Source organism: Triturus cristatus, chromosome 3_2 (assembly GCF_964204655.1).
Source record: "Triturus cristatus chromosome 3_2, aTriCri1.1, whole genome shotgun sequence".
Classification (NCBI taxonomy): domain Eukaryota; kingdom Metazoa; phylum Chordata; class Amphibia; order Caudata; family Salamandridae; genus Triturus; species Triturus cristatus.
Window position 1 is genome coordinate 1,132,767,289 of NC_140584.1, and position 21,723 is coordinate 1,132,789,011.

The 21,723-nt window shown below is 45.0% G+C and overlaps 1 protein-coding gene across 1 annotated transcript in view; it reads right to left on the minus strand.

Annotated features, from left to right (window-relative positions):
* Nucleotides 1–237: 237 nt before the first annotated feature.
* IFT20 (intraflagellar transport 20) overlaps nucleotides 238–21,723 on the minus strand; it is a 99,777-nt gene continuing 78,291 nt past the window's right edge. Inside the window, exons 4-5 of the mRNA XM_085649946.1 lie at nucleotides 3,148–3,251; nucleotides 238–1,347 (exon numbers count right to left, since the gene is read on the minus strand). Coding sequence (XP_085506072.1) covers nucleotides 1,266–1,347; nucleotides 3,148–3,251 — 186 coding nt within the window. The 3' untranslated portion in view covers nucleotides 238–1,265. The remainder of the gene's footprint in view (nucleotides 1,348–3,147; nucleotides 3,252–21,723) is intronic.

Consider the following 21,723-nt stretch of genomic DNA (forward strand, 5'->3'; position numbering starts at 1 on the left):
GAGTTAAAAACGTCAACAGAGAGCATTCATCACTGTTAATGCCCTAAGCAGAAGGCAATAATGCGCAATTTATGGATTGGAAATTGTCAACTCAGTGGGATGCGCCATACAAATGGTACAGGCTTTTTAACATTCAATATATGCCCAGTGACCACTCCACGCCCACCAGCAGTAGGGATTATTAAACCGGTTTTACACAAAAAAGCTTTACAAAATAATTACCACAAACAACACACCTAGAGTAACAAGAATAATTTATTCTCTGATTGCATCAAAAAAAGTACTGTACACTTCAAACAGATGGAAGGGGCATATGAGTAGTCTACAGGCAGAAGCCCCATATACTTTGGTCCCAAAAATGTACTTTAGAAAAAGACTTTGAAAAGAATGAGAGAGTGAAGTATTTCCAGCCTGGGAGATTAACCTTAGGGCAGTAGGTATTGTGCCTCACCAGGATGTCAGTCTCCAGACCCAGTACTGAAATGTTACTGTAGCCTTTCTGCATCTGAAGGTGAACCCAGCTGTATATAAAACTGTATTTAAAATATTGCCAACATATTTGTGGTTGAGTTTGGGCACAACATCCCAGTTAAAGCCTCAATTTTATGTACCGCCTGCGTTGGCAACACAACCCTGCCAGAATTTGAATAGCAAAGGAAGCAAAGGCAACTTAAATGAGTTTTGTCACACCTCCATTTTGAGGCTGTGAAGCACACTTGCAATCCACAATCACGCCTGCAATAGATTAGCAGCTACAACCTAAAATGCAAATTAAGCAGAAAGTACTCTAAAGCTATTTAATAAAAAGCACACTCAAGCTGCAAACACTTGGAATATAAAGAACCTAGCAAGATAGAGCGAAGTTTAATTTGAGCAACTCCAAATGCACTAAGGTTCTTTGCGTAACGTTCAAGTACCGGACTGGAATTCAAACTGACTGCACCAGTTCTGCTAAATGGAGAGAACTACTAGACTTGTGTTCATTTTTGGTCCTAGAGGAATGGTTTTTATTTTTCCAGTAAGGCCATATTATTTAGCAAAAATTGGAAAATGTGTGCCTAGCCATGGAGCCCACTGACTGACATGTTCACATCTCAAGGCCTGTGCTTGGTGATCCAAAAATGACATTCCAGGTCCAGCAGATGCACTCCAGGTAAAAAGAGCCACTGGAGCGGGCACAGGAACCAGAGGGAGTTGGCCTGCCACACATCCCTGTGAAGTCTTGTATGGAAATGTTCTCGGTCCTCTATGTCCATGTCATTCTACTATTTCTGAAGAATGAACTGGTCGATAAATTCATTCTGCTCGGCTTCTACTTTACACAATGCTTCATACTCGATGCGATACCTGGAAAACAGACAGAAGGATCCTTAAGAGAAGAAAACAGATGCCTGTTGCCCATCAGGACAACTCCCAGAGACAAAAGCCAGCCATTTTACAACACTAACAGTCACACGGAATTTCTTGGGAAGACCAAAAATTTCAAGAAACGTCAATGCCTCTGAAACTCCAGAAGGACTAGCATTACATAGACCTTCCAGAGGTCTTGGCACAACTGTTTCTGTGATTCCCATTTGGGACTCATATTTCAGTACAGAAGACACCTACACGCCATACATCACATTGCGACTCTTTACCATAGGTGGTCAATGCAGAGGCAAAGCAGAAGCAGAATGTCTACACTGTCACATACTCAAAGGGGCCTGTTGCAAGAGACATCTGTGTCTGAAGGCAAAATCCTGATTCAAGGGTAGCCGACTATCAGGAGGCCAAAATAATATACGTTTAAATACAGTGGATCTGAATGGGACTCACATAAACTAAGGGCCTCATTTATGAGATTTTGGCGCAGGGCAGTGGTGCCGCAAGGAATCTTGCAGCGCAGCCCTGCATTGAAAGAAAAGGGCAGGAATGCACTGTATCTGAGAGACAGACCATTCCTGTCCTTTTCCCCTGCGCTGGCGCACTATGGGCTGCCATGTGCCAATGCAGGCACCTGTGTGCCATGCTGCAAGGGTGTCTGCATTGTAGGGGAGAAGGTTTGTGAGCAGGAATGAACACCTTCCTGCACAAAAACAGTCACGACGGGTGTTTTCCTCTTTCTATGTGTGCTGCATAATGCAGCACACATACAAATAGGAATAAACAAATCCGACGCATTCCCAAGTTTACGATTCCAAGGGTTCTGTGTGGGAACACCCACAGCAACACCCATGGAACGCCCCTTTCATGCAGTGTTCTGTGTGAAAGGGGCACATATTTACAAGGCCATGAAAAGCCACGCTAAATAGCTTTGTGTTGCCTTGTAAATATGCGGCAGCACTTTGTTCTACTGGAACGTCACTCTTGCTAAGAAAAACACATGCTAATAGCTGTTTTCTAGAGAACAAAACAAAAGCTTCTGCTCAAACCTCAGTTTCACGGGCTGTGTGGGACCCAGATTATCGCAAGGTATGTTTCTCCTCTACTACAACTGCCAGTGCTCGCCTTTTCACATATTTCAGTCACAAGATTAAAGGAATTGGTGCACGTATTTCAAAAGTATATAGCAGAGCTGTAGGGGAGGTGCCTCCACCACAGCTGTGGACTCACTGTGGTGGGGCCAATTGGATTCTTGTTCATAAGACCCATAAAGAGTTCAGGATATTGCAACGTTCAGCTTTGAGGTTAGTTGTCCAAGAAATGAACAATGACCAGCTCAGGGGCTGTGTTCGTGTTCAAACATTTGTGGATACCGATTTTGCAATTTAAAAGGGTATCGAATCCCTTTAGATCTGTAGAGTCTGCCTCCTGACCGTCCTAGCGCGCATGGAGAAAATATGACAATCCCATCAACCCATGGAACAGTGGGATGCAGTTATTCACCCCCTATCTCGGGGACAAGGAAGGCTGATAAACCACACAGTGCAACAGTCCATGAGTCTGGGATTATTTGTGTATTGCAAATTCTGCCCGCTCACGGAGAAGGTATACGAAGGAGGGGAAACCTCAGTTATATCAGTTCAAATAGGATCCAGACTACCATTATTGCTCTCGCTACCATTGTTGGAGACCAGGGGAGCTATGCCTGCAGACACCAGCAGATACACAGGATGAACATCGTACCACAGCACATCGGTTCCTCTGCACATTCTGGACTCAACCCACCTTTCTAGCTGCACTTTCTTTTCTGCTATTAAAGCTTGGAGCTGCTGTTGTTGGGCTTCTCTTTGCTTTGCTATAGACTTCAGAAGGTTTCTAGCACCGATTGCCTGCGAAAACATAAATAGGTCAGAAGCTAGACACAAGTTCAAAAATACATTTTCATAACATGCCTTTGCAGTGGTGTACAGTTACAGTTTCGATAGGTCTCCCGCAACATATGCATATTTCCTTACCTCAGTATTTTGTAAAAAATAAATTCAAACAAAAAATGTATCAGTCAAATGGAGCCTTTGGTTATCAACATGGCAAATAAACAGTGATAAGTAATATCATAGAACAGAGTACTTCTGGAACCAACAGGTGCTTTCCCTTTATCTAAAAACTAATCTCAACTCGCATAGTCAGTCCAAAGTGCAAGTAAACAGCAATTACAAAATGCAACCTGATTGTGGCTTTCCAAGTAACACTGTTTCCTCATTCACAAATGATTTCTTCATAATTTTTCTGAAGGATATTGAAAGGACTCTAGGCGAATACATAAATAAGAATAAAAGGGATAAAGAAACAACATATGCAACAATGTTACGCGATACGAGTTTTATTTCCTGGATTCTGTCCTATGGGACTTTACACAAGATGCAGTTTCAGAGGACTGGGAACATGGCGGTCGGTTAGTCCGGCCGTGAGCTCTCCCCGGAATCCTCCGGACTAAGTTGAAAATAAACCATTGAGGATGCCCTGAGCCGTGATTTCTGAGCCGGCCATCTCCTTCTTTGTTTACTGCAAATTGCAACCGCATGATTTTTTTCCTGCTTCACCACGTACTGGGTCGTGGCTGCGGACTTGGGCGAGTTCTTGTTTCTCTTTGGTGTTTTTTAGGTCTCGGCTAGCGAAGGCTGCGCTTGCGCAGTCTCGCTCGCGAGATATAATGACTTGGAGAAGAGGGGCTTGAACCCGCCCCTCTTCTCCCCTCTTCTCCATTGGCTGGCCTCTTGAATGCTGGCAAGCCATTGGAGAAGAGGTCCGTCACTCCGAACAGGCCCCGTCCTTTTCGGATTCGGGGGCGTGTTTTTTGCAACTTTTCTAATTATCTCCTCCAGCCAATGGCAAGAGGAGAGAACAGAAAAACACGCCCCCGAATCCGGAAACGCCGCTGCCTTTCTCCGAGGCATTTCTGCTTCGCCTCGGAGAAAGGCAGTTGTCTCTCTCTGATTCTGTCGTGTTTCTTGTTCTTTTTAGACCCTTGCACTACCACATCAACGAGAACGCCATCGCTAGGGATGTAACACTATTCTAATGAAACAGAATATTAATAATTTATTTAGCCTGTCAATGCGGTATTCAGATATCCATTTAGGAGTTTACCTTCTGCACAGGAAGCTTCCCGGGCGCTGACATTTGAAGGTGAAAGCTTATTCGCAGTGAAGGAAAATCGCTATTTGTGTAATGAGAGGCCAAGCGTCACAACTATCAAGGTCAGATGCAAAATAACAAAGTAATTCTTTGCACGCAGCACAGCACAAGTCGACGAAGACAGTATGAAATGTAAGAGTGGGCGTCTGTGTGACGTCAGTGGTAAGCGACGCCAGAGAAAAGTCAACATCTATTGCGCCAATTGCAGTGCATTCGCAGCTTCTGCTAATGTTTATTACGATTGTTTATCTTATCGCAGGCAGGAATCCTAATTCGACGTGCCTGCATCGCTGAACGCCAAGGATTCGAGCAGCTGGCAGTTTGCACCAGAACAGGACGAGTGATAGGACTTGGCAGTCTCTCGATGCCCAGCGCTCGCGCTGAAGGAGTAATCAGAGCAAATGCCAACATTTATTAATGCTGCACACGTTACAGCCTGTTAGAGAGGAGCGCTGCGCGAGGACCTTCAGCATAAAACAGCAATATTGATTGAAATAAACTGCAGTGTGAGTTTAAGCATCCTCGCTCAATACATGTTATATAGCTTCATATTCCATCACAAAGCCTCCCAGGCCCGGGAAACTCGGCAGAGCGCTTTCAGAAATGTCATGTCGTGATCTTGGCTTGATGAACACTTGTCTGTCTGAAGCCTCCCATTTACCGGTCGATTTAAGGGAATAATAGCCGCAAATGGAAGCATTTGAATTCTGCCGACTATGTGTATCGCTACGTCAGTAATTATAGCACACCGAGGAACAAAGAGCTGAGAGGGGCGCTTGTAATTACAAGACCGAACCCACTGTTTACTGAGCTAACGTGGGAGACCGCAGGACAAACCGTCGCTGGAGGAAGGCGCCCCAGGAAGCACGTGTGGCTTCTCATACTAATTTCATTTCTAGGACACTAAAGACCATTCTGGACCGTCGTAACTGTGCAAACCAAAATATAAAGCTGAATTTCGGTGCACAGGTCACACTAGTCTAGGGTGACCAGACGTCCCCGTTTTCCCAGGACGGTCCAGTCGTAACTGATGTTCTCCTACCGGCCAACAAGAACAACAGTACCATTGCTACACAGCAGTGTCAACAAACAGCAACATTTTGCCTCCTGCCAGCAACACCAAACTACAGCTCTCTGTCTTATTTGGACCCCTTTGAACCTAGACTCCGGTGCTTCCTCGCATGTCACGTCTTTAGTCCCTGATTTCCCCAACAGCCACTCTAAGATATGTGTGTGTGTGGTAGGCTCTGTGTGTGTGTGTGTGTGTGTATGTGTGTGCCTCTGTGTGTGTGTTTCTGGTATTATTTATTGGATAATCTGTGAGCAGTTCTTTTTAGCCCTTCAATTGTGTCTCGTTTTGATCTAAAACTTGAATAGATTTTTCTGAATAGTTTATATCAACCAATTATTAGACACAACATTTCCATACATTTTAGCTATCTCTAATTAAATAAGCGTTAGCGGGGCCAATAGGTCTAGTCATTACTGAAAATTAAAGCCACGCCGTTTGGCTTTGCTTTCTCGTTCGTTTCTTGCCCTCGCTTTGATTTATATCGCTCGCTATTCTTACCACATTCTCACGCCTTTCTTGCAGCTTTCATTTTGTTACAATCTGTTGTTCGGTCGCACTCCCATTTCTACCAATCAAAAGTGTATTATTATATGCTGTGAGGCATGCACGGTACCCTAAATATAAACACTGGGGCGCCGTAATCAAACTACTCAGCACATTAAAGAAGCCTTCGCGGGGTAGGACTTTCAACACGTGTTTTGTTGAAGGCGGGGCACATTTCGCAGAGATTTGAACCAGGTAAGATTGTGCTCTGCTCTCGAGAAAAGCGTGTGCAATATATATTCAGAATTCTTTCTCTTCAAGCGCACTCGGCATACTCCTGCAAATCACGGGATGTTTGGGAGATGCAACTAGAGTTGCTATTTCGCGCTGCTACCCAAGTCCTAAGTATGCTTGAATCGGTTAATATTGTCACTGACTCATTTCTGGACCCCCGCTTTATTCCCAAGATGGCTACCTTGTAGACCAACGAACGAAATCTTCAGCTTGTCGTCCGTTGTGTATTTCCACTCGATCTCCGCTCTCAAACCACTAGATCTCTATGCTCTTTTGTTTTCATTCCGTGTCACACAAGGCCAGACTAGAACGCTCCCGGGGGAAGGGGGGAGGGAGAGCGAGAGGGCAGTCGGGGAGGAGCGTCACCGCAACCTGTGCTGCTTTTGCCTTTAGTCTTTCACGTCTTTAGTCCCTGATTTCCCCAACAGCCACTCTAAGATCTGTGTGTGTGTGTGCCTCTGTGTGGGTGGCTTTTTTTGTAGGTAGCTCTATGCGTGGGTGGCTCTGTCTGTGTGTGGGTAACTCTGTGTGTGTGTGTAGGTGGCTCTGTGTGGGTGGCTCTATTTGTGTGCAGGTGGCTCTATGTGAATAGCTCTGTGTAGGTGGCTCTCTGTGGGTGGCTCTGTGTGTGGGTGGCTTTGTGTGTGTGGCTCTGTGTGTGGGTGCAAATGCAATAGGTCTCGCATTTGAGAGCGATTAAGCTATTGACATTGTAAATAACAATGCCGTTTCTTTAAATGTTTTAAAAACAAAAACATAAACAAAAATAATGTCATGAGCAATGCCAATAGCTCTAACTTTAACAATGCCGAGACCATTGCATTGTAAATGCTTGTTTCCCCGTGCAGGCGTGGGTCACTGCTGCCACCTCCGGCAGGGGCTGGGAGGAAGCGGCTTTTGCACTTTCGTAACTGCAGGCTGAGTTTGATGCCTTTGTTGTTCCGGGGCTTTGTTTTTCCACATTCTGGGCTGTATCGACGGAGCAGTGCACCCTCGGTCCCGGGCTTTGGAAGAAGCCGAAAGGAGCAGCACGTCCTGGAACACTGCAGCCCATACTGTTGAGCGGGCTCCTTGCCTGTGGGTTTCCCTTTAATTGTAGTGGAAACTCAGCGGTCCCTGCAGAAACTCAGCGGACTTCGTGGTTAGTGATTAGCAGGGCTAAGCTGCATGTATTTACGCTATTTACTTCACTTTTGAGCTGCTTTGATTCACATTGACTTACTCATTTGGAAGTATTTCGACCTATTCTCTGAAACACAGGAAGGTGTCCTGAGGGCGACGGGGCAGTTCTGTTGACAAGAGGCAATATTACGAGGCAGTCTGGCTTGGGGAGGATTCAGGGTGCCCCCTTGCAGTTTTGGGGGCCAACTGTTTCAAGCTGCTTATAACGTTGCCACTATAAGGCGAGCGGCCGCTAGGATTTCATTTTGGGGGACTCTGGGAAGAAACTGTTGTACTCGTCTACCCCAAGAAACTCAGACTAACGCTACATTAGAAGGAGCGGATGTAGAGTTGATATCTCCGACTCCCTTTGTAATTGTGCGGGGGCGATACCTTATTTCGATCTCTACTAATTCACCTGTCAGTAGTCACTACTGTCTCGTCTCTAGATCCTCACATGAGCCCTAGACGTCTTAAAGGAGCATCTAGTGGCTACCTGCCTCTGGAACAGCATACCCCCCGGAAGAGGGGAGCAGGCAGAGGCAAAAGCAAACAAGTGGGGTTGGGGGCAGTACATAGACTGGCCGTAAACCCTTCTACACTAGCTGCTAATTCTGACTCTATAACGGACGTTACAACTGAGTCGACTACTAATCTTGATTCAACTGTGTCTCCGGTTCCATCAGTGCAAGCTACGAGAGTTGCCGTGTCATCAGAAGGGAAGGAAGAAGAGCCTCCTAGCCGATCTACATTAAGATCTCTTTTGGGATACCACCTGATCCTAGGTCTGGCAGAGTGGTCGTGAAAAAACAGAGTAAGAAGATAGGGAGTAAGCTTTCCCTTGTCTCTCACCTATCTTATTCCTCTTCTTTATCCCCACCAATACGGCCGCGAAAAGACTACTCAGCTGAAAATAACTCCTTCCCTCAGATCTTTTTTTAAGGTGCTGCCGCTAGATCAGCAAACTCGTCAGGCAAGTATACCTCCGCTAGAAAGACAATAATTATCTCAAGTTGTACCTTTCACTGAGAAAATTGTCGATCCTAAAATGGCCAGTACAGGAGAAGGAGTAGGAGAAGTAGGAAGAACCGTGGCTGTACAGGAAACTGATCTGGATTTTCCAACGCCTAATAGATTTCAAGTCTTAAGTGTAGATCATGAAGATCAGGCCACTTGTATCAAGGAAACTGCTCAGGCCTCTAGAGAGTCATCTCCGGAACTTAGATTGGACAATCCTCTTGAGACGCAGAACTCTAACCAATCGGAATTGATGAAGATGCTAGGGGATCTTACTTCTGAGATTAGGGGTAAATTTGCTATTTAAGAAAGGAATCAGGCAAAAATCCAAGACACATGTGAAACGTTGGAGGTGAAAGTCTCAGCTAATACGGAAAGGATCTGTCAGATAGAAGCATCTGTGGAGGCTTTAAATAAGGAAGTAGAAGTAAATCGTGTTGAAATTCAGTTGCTAAAAAGTAGTGAAACATCTTTGATGGATAAAATTGAAGCTCTAGAAAACAATAGTAGGCGTAACAACATCAAGGTGCTAAATGTCCCTGAGGGTCTGGAGGGTGGAAATATTAAAAGTTCCTTTATAAATTTGTTAAAAGAGTTTATCCCGACTATTGACTCCCTAGACCTGGAGGCAGATATTCAGAGAATCCACAGGGATCCTTTTACAATAAATACCAATAGAACAACACCTAGAAGAATCTTGGTAAATTTCAAAACATTCCTTCTGAAAGAGCGAATTTTATCTGAGGCATTCAAAGCTGGCTCCTATACCAAGGGTGCCTGGTCCTTTCGAATCAGGTCAGATGTGTCTAGAATCACCCAAGACAGACAGAGGGAATTTGGGAAGTTCATACCGATTTTAAGATCATTAGGGGCAACAGCACATTTGAGATTTTCGGCTCTGCTTAAAGTAATGTGGAATAATAAAATGACTAATTTTAGAGATCCAAAGGAGGTGGGAAATTTCATAGAGCAAATTAAGGCTCAGGGCTGAAGCTGATTTTCGCATAGTAATATAGTGTAACATATATGTTATCCGGGGGGAGGGGAGGGAACTCGACGGGGTTGTTTATTATCAAGCCCAGGTCAATGACAGGGAGGGTTCCCATGGGTGGGAGGGGTGTACACAGTTCGAGGAAACAAATCTTTATTTTTCTTCACTGGGTGGGGTGCAAACTAGGGAAAAAAGAAAAAAACAGTCCTTATTTAACAAATAGACAAGAGCACACAAATAAAACTGGGCAGATATGCAACCAACTCATTCTATTGGTACGCTTGCTTTGACTTCAATTAAACTCCTAACCTGGAATGTTAATGGCCTAAGAGTTTTAACCGAACAAAGGAGAATCCTCCAATATCTGCGACTATCTGAGTTTGAAATTATCATGCTTCAAGAAACTCACTTAACAAATGAGGAATGAAATCCATCTGTGATAAGCAGAGAGGGATTGATTTCTCCTGCCACACAACCCAATCTTGTTGTAATAAAGGTGTAGCAGTTATTTTTAAACAGGCAGCTAGAGCAATATTAGGTGAGGTTACGGTGGATTCTAAAGGGCGCTGGGTTATCTGTGATGTTAAAATCCAAAAGGAGTGGTACACCATAGTCGGTTATTACGGGCCTAATATAAACCCCTTTAAACACAATTTATAGTCACTTGATTCAATCTAATTACCCTATCATAATGGGGGGAGATTTTAATATCCTCCTGAACCCAGTCCTAGATAGATCTAGTGGGGGGAAAGTAGTCCCTTCAAGAATGGGCTCGTTTGTAAAAGTACTAATGAGGGATTTAGGTCTGATAGATGTTTGGTGAGAAAAATACAAGGGCCTGGGTGCACATTGGATTATACATTCCACAATAAAAAGTACGGACATTGTTCTCGTATTGACTTCTTCTTGAATGATTTAAGACTGTTGAAACACACATCATCAATTAGACAAGTCCCAGAACACCTTTCTGATCATTCTGCTGTCGCATTAGATCTCCAAATGTCCAAATGTGAATCTACGAGGAGATGGACCTCTGACAGAACGCTTCTCCTTGATCCCTTAATAATTGCACAGTTGAAGGAAGAAACACTAACCTTTTTTTAAATTAATCTAAATGCTGCCTCATTAGAAATAATCTGGGATGCATATAAAGCATTTATTAGAGGGGTAGTGATAAGTTTGGCGGCTAAGAAACATAAGGAGAATAAGAAGACTGTACGGAAATTGGAGGAAGATATCCTTATAGCAAGAGTGGAGTGTGAAGCTCGCCAGGAAGGGCGTTTCGACGGGGAGTAAGGTAGAGATTTAATGGCCAAGAAGCAATTATTAAAAGACTTTCTGGATGATATCATCAGGAAAAAATGGGAGGTTAGCAAATCAGCTGATTATGAGTGTGGAGAGGGATGTGGGAAACTTCTTGCTTGGAAGTCTCGGACAAATCAAACTAGGAATTTAATCAAAGAGATATCACTAGACTCAGGAGAGACCTCCTCTGATAATCAAAAAATAGAACAGGCCTTTGAGGTTTTTTTCAAGTTTTGTATACAGAAGATCTAGTGGTCTCAGAGTCCCAATTTGGGAACTATACTGAGAATATACCGCTCCCTTGCCTCACTAAGGGCCTCATGTAGGTAAATAAATTTTACCGTTTCGTAAATACCGAGCCGTACCGAATCGGTAAATAAGAATCGGTAAGTTATATGTAGGTAAAAATTCGGTAACAGTTACCGATTCGGTAACATTCGGTAATCACGAATCGGAATTCACCGAATCGGTAAATACCGAGGTGGTATTTACCGAATCGGAAAATACCGAATCGGTATTTACCGAATCGGAAAATACCGATTCGGTATGTACGGAATCGGTAAATAAAATCACATGACTTGACGAAACAGCTAATCCTGTGCAACCACAGCCCACCCAACCAGGAAGTGGCCACACCCAGGCAGGTGTACATAATTAGCCGACCCTGGAGAGGCTTGGAGTGCAGAGGAGAGGCAGGGAGCCGGTGCCTGTGCGAGCGGGAAAACGAACATCATGTCCAGCCAGAGAACACAGAGAGACGGAGGGGAAAGGAAGAGGAAGCTGAAATTTAGCCCCAAGGAACTCCAGGTGCTGGTGGAGGAGGTGGTGAAGCAGCACCAGAAGCTGTTTGGAAGGCAATCCCTGCAAGTGCCTGAGGCTGAAAAGCGCAACATATGGCTGGCCATCCAGGCGCAGGTCAATGCTGTGGGAGTGACCCACAGGGACATAGAGGTCCTAAAGAAGCGCTGGTATGACCTGAGGATTGTAACCAAGAGGAAGATGGGCGACATCCAGAAGGAGGCCAGCCAGACTGGAGGTGGAACCAACAGGGCACCTGCCCTCACCGAACTGGAGGAGCTGGTGGGGGCCACAATCGAGCAAGAGAGCGTCGTGGGTCTTGGGGACGCCGACAGCTCTGCCAGAGCCGCCACACAACAAGGTAAGACGCAAGCACAGCAATGTAGCACCCCCAATCCCTATCCCACATCCCCCATTGTGAAACGAGAATCACACTGCAGTCCACACGTGTCAGTGCAGACAGGCAATGCATTCCGGGAGATGTAGTCAGGGAAACACCAACCATGACGTAAATGTTACAGGGCAACAAGGCATGTCACGCACTCGAGGCACAAGGAGACAGAGGACATTTTGGAATGTGAAATGATTTATTGTGACGCTTTCAATGCAGCCCTTCGGGGACACTGAGCCAATGTTGTATTTCTGTCCACAGATGTGACATCATGCAGGACAGGGCATGCTGCAGGAGAGACGGCACACCGGCCACAAATATCACCTCTAGCCAGCACAAGTTCAGACCAGGGAGCAGGCCCACTGGCAGCCGCACCACCAACACAGGCAGCCTCGCCGCAGCCAGAGCCAGCATCACCTCACCCAGAGCCAGCATCACCTCACCCAGAGCCAGCATCACCTCACCCAGAGCCAGCATCGCCACTCATGTTTGAATCACCGGCCACATCTCCGCTTGCAGGTGTGGGAATGAGGAGGCGTCCAGCAGCCAGGCTACGAGCCTTAGACACCTCGTCAGACGACAGCATGGGCCCTGAAGAACTCACCAGGCCCCAGGAAGGGAGCCATGCCACTGCGCCCCACACCTCACAGGCAGCACAGACGGGAGCAAGAGGGCGCCGCAGGTCGCGTGTCCAGAGTCCACCAGCAACCATTGACGGCCATGGTGTCTTCTTGGGTCTCGAGGGCCAAATGTTGAAACAACAGCGCCTGCAAACAAAGGCAGTCATGTCAGTCCAGAGGCACATGCGGGTGACGAAAACCACATTAGTCAACATGGACAAGAACATCAGCGGCATGGCTGCGGGCATTCGGGACATGTCCCAGTCAATTCTGCAGTTGTGCAGCAAATTAGATGCTGACCTCGACGCACGGCGCAGGGAACGGCAGAGAAGGGACACTACCACCAGGGCACTCAACCGTCTGGCAACTGCGACTTCTCTACTGTGCCGGCGCTCTGTGACGATGCAGGAGGGACTAACACACTGCTGCAGCGACCTGTCTCGGGGGATGGTGCAGGTGACAAGTGCACTAGGGGTGCTATTAACCAGTCAGGCGTCGACAACTGCTGCAGGGGATGCTGCGGAGAGCATCGACACCAGCAGCAGGAGCAGCAGCACACCCCCCGTCCCAGAAGCACGCAGGAGCAGCAGGCGGCTTGGGGTTGGCTCTAGTGAGGATGCACAGGCCGTGCCATCCACCACTGCAGCGCGTATGCGCAAACATTGATGTGGCCCTGCTTAGCCACTTCCCAATGGGTGACGTAACCCTGGACATACTCCTTGTATAGATGGCATATTGCCAGATTGGCTTGTTCATGTGTTCATGGCGTGGTGCCACATTAAAACTACGTCATGACTCATCACAACTGGCTGTGTCCCCTTACTTACTCAGAAATAGTTGCATGTGATCTCTGACCGTCTCTCTCTCCCATCGATTGCAGTTGGCACTCTAGCTGCGTTGCCCTGTGGCTGGCCTGACTCATCCTCGTTGTCCTCAAAATATGTTAGTTCCACATCTGTACCTTTTTTCGTGGCAAGGTTGTGCAGCATTGCACAAGTGGCAATAATCTTGCAGCAGGTGATGGGTGTGTACTGGCGTGCGCCTCCGCTCTTGTGGAGGCAGCGGAACCTGCTCTTCAGTAGTCCAAACGTGCGCTCCACCACATTGCGTGTTGTTTTGTGTGCCACGTTGTATCGTCTCTCACTCTGGGTTGCTGGGTGTAGGTAGGGAGTGAGGATGAATGACCGGCATGCATATGCACTGTAGCCTAGATGAGTAAAAGGGAAACATCAGTCACATGCCTCTTTACACTATGATTTGCAGGTTGCAAGGGGCGTCACTGTTACTCACCTAGCAGGTATCCCTCTCCAAATTCTCCGGCACTCAGTCGTGTGTAGATCCCACTATTCTGGAAGATGTACGAGTCGTGGGTGCTCCCTGGAAACTTTGCAACAATATCTGTGATGATGTTCCCTGCATCACAGATCACCTGCACATTGATGGAGTGGGTGGACTTCCTGTTCCTGTAGATGTGCTCTGTGTCAGCTGGTGGACATATTACAGCCGATGACATGGGGGAACTGTGCCATGTGATAAAAGTCTGTTTTTGTTTTCTGCAGTGCAGCCTGTGTGTTGGGGAAGCTGATGTAGTGGTGCATTCTCTGCATCATGGCATCCAGGAACTTCCTGAAGAAACGTGACAGGCAACTCTGGGATACACCACCCACCGCAGCTATCACCACCTGATAACTGCCGGATGCCAGCAGATGTAGGCTGCAGAGCACCTGCACATGTGGGGGTATGGCGTGCGCCCTTCTTATTGGCTGGTCCAGGAGTGGGTGAAGGTCCCTGATTAAGTCCATGATGGTTTCGGGGTGTAGCCTGTACCTCTCATGTATCTCTGCATCAGTCAGGTGGAATAGTGTGATGCGCTGTCTGTAGATGCGTTCCTCCCGTTGCCAAACCCTCAGTCCTGCTGCCTGTAGACGTAGGCGCCTTGCTATGACATACATAGCGGCCATGTTGTCCACGCTGTTGCATTTTGGGATTGCTTATGTGCACTGTTGATGGTTACCACCTGCTTTCAATCCGTGTTAATTACCGACTCTTATTTACCGATTTTCTTGGATTTCTTAATTACCGAGTGCTCCTACATGTCATTTTAATTTTTACCACTTCATATTTACCACTTCATATTTACCGATTCGTTAAGTATGTATTCGGTAAATCTGATTCGGTATTTTAGGATTCGGTAAATATGATTCGGTATTTACCGCCTCATATTTACCGAAAAGTCGTTTTTGGACTCCTACATCTCACTTGTCTGAATACCAGTCGGTAACGGCATATTTACCGAAAATCGGCCGTTACCGACCGGTATTTGGCTACCTACATGAGGCCCTAAGAATCAAACTAGCTTGTTGTATCGAAAGATTGAGTTAGCAGAATTGAAGACGGTGTTGAAACATCTAAAGAAGGGTAGTGCAGCGGGTACGGACGCCATTCCGAATGAACTCTACGTGACGTTGGCTGAAGAGATCGCTCCGGTTCTTCTGTCTTTGTTTGATAGTATTTTTTCAGAAAACAACCCAATCCCCAAGTCATGGGATGAGGCCGCAGTTTCTTTGATTCTTAAATCAAATAAAAACCAAAAGAACTGCGAGTCATACCGACCTATCTTCCTGCTAAATCGAGACTATAAAATCTTTGCACAAATTTTAGCATGGAGGCTGACCCGGGTAATGAGTTCCCTGGTTCACCCCGATCAGAAGGGTTTCATTAGGGGGCGTCAGCTTCATGAGCTAACACATGAGCGAATTGGGGCTATAGATATAGCTATGGCCCATAACTGTCCTCTCTCGATTTTTGCTTTTGACGCGGCGAAGGCTTTTGATCGAGTGAACTGGTCTTTTTTTAACATATATGACTCGACGGTTTGGGTTGGGTGATTATTTTATTAGAGCGATTAAAAAAATCTACACAATGCCCACTGCCAGACTTATTATTAATGGCAATCTTTCCAAATCTATCAAACTAGACCGAGGGACGAGGCAGGGATGCCCGTTATCCCCTTTATCATTTAATTTATACATAGAACCCCTGACTCGTAGCATTAGGGCCAGTAACATATTTACACCTTTTAGATGGGAGGGTTGAGAGAAAAAAGTCGCCTTATACGCAGATGACTTGGTCTTTTCTAGCGACTCCCCTGCTAGTTTACCCTGTCTGGAGAATCTACTAACGTGTTTCGGAAGCATTCCAGGGTATCTAATTAATTCTCCAAAAACAGAGATTATGACATGGAACACTTCTGTAAAATCAGTTATAACAAAACAGCAAATTCGATACCTTGGCATCCAAATCACTCATGATATTACTAAGATGACCTGGGTAAATTTCGCTCTTAAACAGAAAGAAATGATTAGGTTATTAAATTCTTGGAATAGTCTTGCACTATCTATTTTGAGCCGTTCTAACTTAGTTAAGATGTCAATTTTGCCAAAGTTTACTTTTATCTTTAACACGATCCCTTTGTCTTTTGATCAATCTTCTTTAAAAAAAAGTACAAGGGCTAACAAATAGTTTTCTTTGGGCTAATAAGGGGGTGAGGATTGCATGGCGGAAGCTGAGATGTTCAAAGCTAGAGGGAGGTATTGCCAGCCCGGATCTCCGCTTTTACTATCTTACCTTTCAACTAAATAATGTAAGACCTCTCCTCTTCAACACTTCTTGTTTTCCTCCCATGTTGCTAGCCATGTCTAAAAATACCCCACAAGGGGGCGATGGAGTTCTATTTAAGTTTGGACACCCTAAATACTTAAAAAAAGTTAAACTAAAAGGTTTTAAGTTCGGCCTGTGAAGCTTGGTTTCAAATCAGGAAGATCCTGAAGATCTATTATTATAGTGCAGGGGCCCCCATTTGGAGCTGCCCAGGTCCGCCAGTCTGCTTAAAAGACTGCCTGTCCACTGTATTACAGGAGGAAGGTTTTATGAGTTGGGGCCAACTGCTTCAAGGAAATAAACTCCTCCCGTGGGATGTGTTGTATAATGCTACAAATCAAAGACTTGCAAGATTTAAGGTCTACCAACTATCTAGTTGGGCCTCACTTATGGAAAAAGAAGAAGAAGATAGTGTAGATCATGAACTCTCCCTTCGTGGCCGTCTATCGCAACAAAAGGAGGTTTCCAAATGGTACTGGCTCCTGATTAAGAGGGAACCCCCTTTGGTACCTATGGAGGAGTCATGGAGAAGAGACCTGCCTTCGACCAACGTAACACATCTTTGGCAAGTATCAATGCGCACTCTTTGGAATGTGGTTAAAGCTGCCTATCTTAAGAGGAACCATCTGTTCATACTCCATAGGGCATATTGATCTCCAAAGAAACTGGCCAAACTAGGAGGTGCTCATCGAAAGGTTTGTCCGAAATGCGAGTCTGATGATGCGGATGATCTCCACATGTTTTGGCATTGTCCTTCTATCCAGGGCTTCTGGCAAGACATAGGTGAGACTGTTTCAGAAGTATTGGGGAGAGAGATTAAGATAAGTTTAAGTCTGGTCATATTTGGGGTCCTATTGGAGGAGGGTATTAATTATGATTTATCTAAGTCACAGGCTTCTCTTGTGTTTGTGTTGATCCTTTTAGCTAGGCGTGAACTTTGCCTTAAATGGATTATACCACAATCACCAGTAATTTTGGATTGGGTGGCTTCGGTTAGGCGTATTCATAATTTAGATATGGCTAGTTCATTAGGGAAAAGATGTAAAATATGGAGGAATTGGGTTGATTGGGAGAACAAGGTTTGGTAAAACTCATTGCGCCTTTTTTGATTTCTTAAACGTAAAAGTCCAATGATTATTAAATAAGTGAGTGCGAAGTTAGTGTATTTATCTTGCGGTGGTGAAAGGTATCCCCCGCAACACTTATCCCTAATCTCTATCAGATTCTTGGCAACTGGTTTCGTTGGATCCCCGGGGGCTTAGCAACTCGAAGGTATCATTTCATTTGTACGGGGATCCTTAAATAAACCTTGGTTTGCCTTAAGATTTGTCACTTATTTATGTTAAATGAGGACAAAAAAAAAAAATGCAGTTTTAGAGACCGTGATGGCTGACCAGGACCACCTGGCCCATACATTTTGGCCAATTTCTTGCACTTGTGACATGATAGTTTCTACTAGACACCCCAGCTCAGTACCCCCTCTAGCCCTGATAACTCCATTTAGCAGGTTCCACTCTCTTCTGAATTCTGCCACTTATTTTCTCCTCCCAGTCCTAAAGGGAGGAGATTCAGTACATTGGCCACCCTGTGTTATGGTATCTGTAAGATTCAGTCCAACAACACATCTAACTTAAGCATTAACTGTGCTACAGTTGCACATCTGATAGAGCATCCTTACATTATCTAGTACAATGTTCTCCAAAGGCAGTCTTGGAGGGCCGGATCCATGCCAGATTTATTTGCATATCCCCATTTAGATAAATGTAGTTATCTCACAAATCTGGCATGGAGCTCGATCTCCAGGAGTGACTTTGGAGAACCCTGATCTAATACATGTGAAGCCAATTTAGGATCTGTTGCATCCGGCCTAAGTCCTAACATTTCCACTCAGAACATTTCTGCTGCAGACATTGTACTAACTCAGTAGATTTCCCCACAACTGTCTATGGTCTAGCTTTATTTATTAATTTTCTCGGAAGTTTGGCTTGACTGTTTTTTTTCTGCTTGTTAAAGCTGGCATAAAATAATGTTGTCCACACATTTGTTTAAATCTTTTTATTAACGTTTTGCACATTTTAAGCATACAAACAAAGCAGTGCTCGTACGTCAAGAAAAGGTGGTTGCCAACAGTACAGTGTCTAGTACCCAACAGCAAAGGAAGAGACAGATGAGTGTATCACAGTGACCACAAGAGGTCGTGGGGAAGTGTCTATAGACAAGGCGTATCAATGTCGATGAGACTTACCACCGGAAATGATGTTGTCCACACATGAAATGACTTGTGCTTCATACAGGAGCGTACAGTGCGGTAAGGCATGTCCTGCATCATTTAGTTTTTTTTAAATCCTTTAATATTAGTACAGAACCATAACTTCCTTAACCAAACATCCTTTCAGAGTATATATCATGTTTTGGTAATTGATACTACACAAATAATAGTTATTTCAAAACTTATCATTTACAGCTATGATGTGCTACTGGTACAATATGTTATAGAATTCATGGTAATTACTTGCAGAGGTTTTACATTTCAATCAATGAGAAGCCTAGAAATGTTTTGGATTACATACAATGCAAAAAAATAAAACGGATAATGCATATTCTGGTCCAAGACAGGCCATAGAATCCTTGTTTGTCTACATAGGGCCTCATTAAAAAGTAATTTATTCGAGAGTGTTCTGTTTTATAGTCAGACAGGTTTTCATTACCCACTCTGCTATAGATGCATCGAGAAGCCAGAAATAACCATGCCAAGCTTGGTCCATGTGCAGCCTGATTAATCTCCAGGGAGCAGAAGCACAACCACTGCTTGCCCTTTACAGCCAGTGTCTCCTGTGTCTGTCACATTAGTATTTAGAAAAACAGCCTCCTAGCTATAAACCCTTGCTGCTATTCCGATAGCTGTGCGAAGCAATCTATAGGGCCACTGGGACACAGTAGAATGTCATCAGTGTAGGTCTGGAAGACAAACCAAGAGATCTAGCAGCAGCCTAGAGACAGGAGGCATCTAAAAATAATAACATGTTTCTATGTGACGCTTTATAACACAGTTTTTGTAATATCTCAGCAGAGTATAAACACGATTTGCTGGCCCCCAATTTAATGGTACTTAATTTTGCATCTGAGTTAGCCTTTCCAGGATTCACATGTGTGACCCAAAGACCAAGCAGAGGTCAGCCTCAGCAATGGGAACTTCTGAGGACTCCTAAAGAGTCTAAGATACAGGTGAGCGTAAAGAATGTGTATCCCTGTCACTGCACGTGAATAAATAGGAATAATGTCAACCACTCCAGGGATTGGTGCCAGGCAGTGTTCCACCAGACACAAAACATATTTCCGAATAATCATGAAAGCCCACTGCAGTTGCTCATTGTGGATTCTGATTTTTGACCAGTGGACACCCAAAGTGCACCACATTTCTAAGTGAAAGTGGCTACTGCCTCCTCAACTCAGGCTATGACTTGAGGGGCAGTAGTCAGTCAGTGGTTGCAGCTTGATTTTGATGGAGAGGGAGATGCCTCTTTAGATGTACCCCTGAGGGGATAAGGCCAACCAGCTATTTCCCATAAAAGGTGTTCCCAGTCCCACGTAACCGTGTCTGATAACATTTTTAAAGTATGTATGTTGTTATGTGGGATGTGAAGTTCACGGGCGGACACGTGTATAGTGGGCCCATTTTGAGGCCTGGTACATGTGGGGGTCCACCTTGTGCAAGCTAGCTATGTTCATCCCTCAAATACTGGCCTGTATGTACTCCTGTCCTGTTTCCCACCCTGGAGATGTGGTAGGTGGGAGACTCCTATGTCCAGGGTTGGTGTCCCCTGCCTTGAATGAGACTCACTCATGCACAATTTCCAGTGCTGTGGCCTTATGTCACAGTAACTGGAGCAGATGCACAGTTAAGCCCGAGCCCAGTACACTTCAGTCCCAGGCCCAGTGAAGGTCTGACTTGGGTCTATGGTCTCAGAATCTAGCCAATGACGACAGAATGTCAATGCCAGACTTCAATAGCAACGCGTAAATGTTTTAAATGTTGCAGACCTTTCAGAGGGCTAGGACAGCTGCTATGGATACAATTGGAGCCTCAGTAGTACTGTGTTTGTCATTGTTATCTTGGCACTAGGACGCCTGTACACCAGTGCAGGAGATCAGACACCAGATGGGAAGTGGAACCTATGGATGGCTGCAATGCTCCTTCCAGGCTTGGGCTAAGACTAGGAAGCTTGCAGAGTTGCATTACTGCTGCGACTGGTGAAGAGGAGGTTAACTTAGCTGCCTGAAAGGAGCTAGACTGGACCTGCCAGAAAATTCCATCCTGATCCACGAGAAGGCAAACCAAATAACTTCTCAACAGACCAAGATTGTTTATAAGTAATGTTGACACAGCCCAGCTGGCAGAAATAAAAAGAATGACCAAGAGCAGCATTTGGGTTGAGAACTGCCCACTGTCTTCTAATATCCAAAGGATGGGCATGAGCGCCCCTTTCCTATTCTATGTTGTGGTAGGTCCGGACCAGAAGTGGTTCCAGAGTCCCTTCATCTGCATCTTATGCCACCCTTTTAGACACTTCTGCAAAGGAAAAGCTCTATTTAATAACTAAGGCCACAACAGCTCCAGAAGACCCCAGGGTCAACCTGCACCAACCTCCTAGGATAACACTGGCCATGGGATGAAGGCTATACAAAAGTCTAGAAGTTAGAGCCTGATGTACGAAAAGGCTTTACCCAAACGCATGTGGGGATATGTATTGATACAATAGGATATTAGTGCTACAATGCTGATGTTTGGGATCCTATACCAAGCCGAGGAAATCCTAGCAGTAGAATTAGTGTGATGTTTGAGTACAATGCCTTATTAACAGATCTTCCAATGTATAATAGGACAAGGGCAGGAATGTGGAGAATAAGCTGTTTAAGAGGTGCAATAGCTTAAATTTGTGCAATGGACTACTTTGGAACAAAGCTACTTAACTTCTCTTCTCACATGCTGTTTGAAAGAAATGTTTGAATCACTGTAAAAGTAAGGGATTTTTGCAAAGCACAGTGCAAAGTGAGAAGCTATCCAGATACATGCTGTTGCACCAGCTCTTTCATTAGACGAAGCCATATTGAGGTATAGTTGAATACCATCGGTATACTGACTATGAGCATGTCAGTTATATTTTGTATAATAAATAATATTCTTCATAAAGCAGTTATTTATATGTATAACTCCAAAATAAGCTTGCCATCTCATAAATGGATAATATTCATGAAAATATTTCACACAGCCCACTTGTAGGAAGGTAGGATCCTTCTGCATGGTTACCCCCACTTTTTGTCTGGTGTTCCTATGTTTTTCTGACTAGTCTGACTAGGATCCTACTAATCAGGA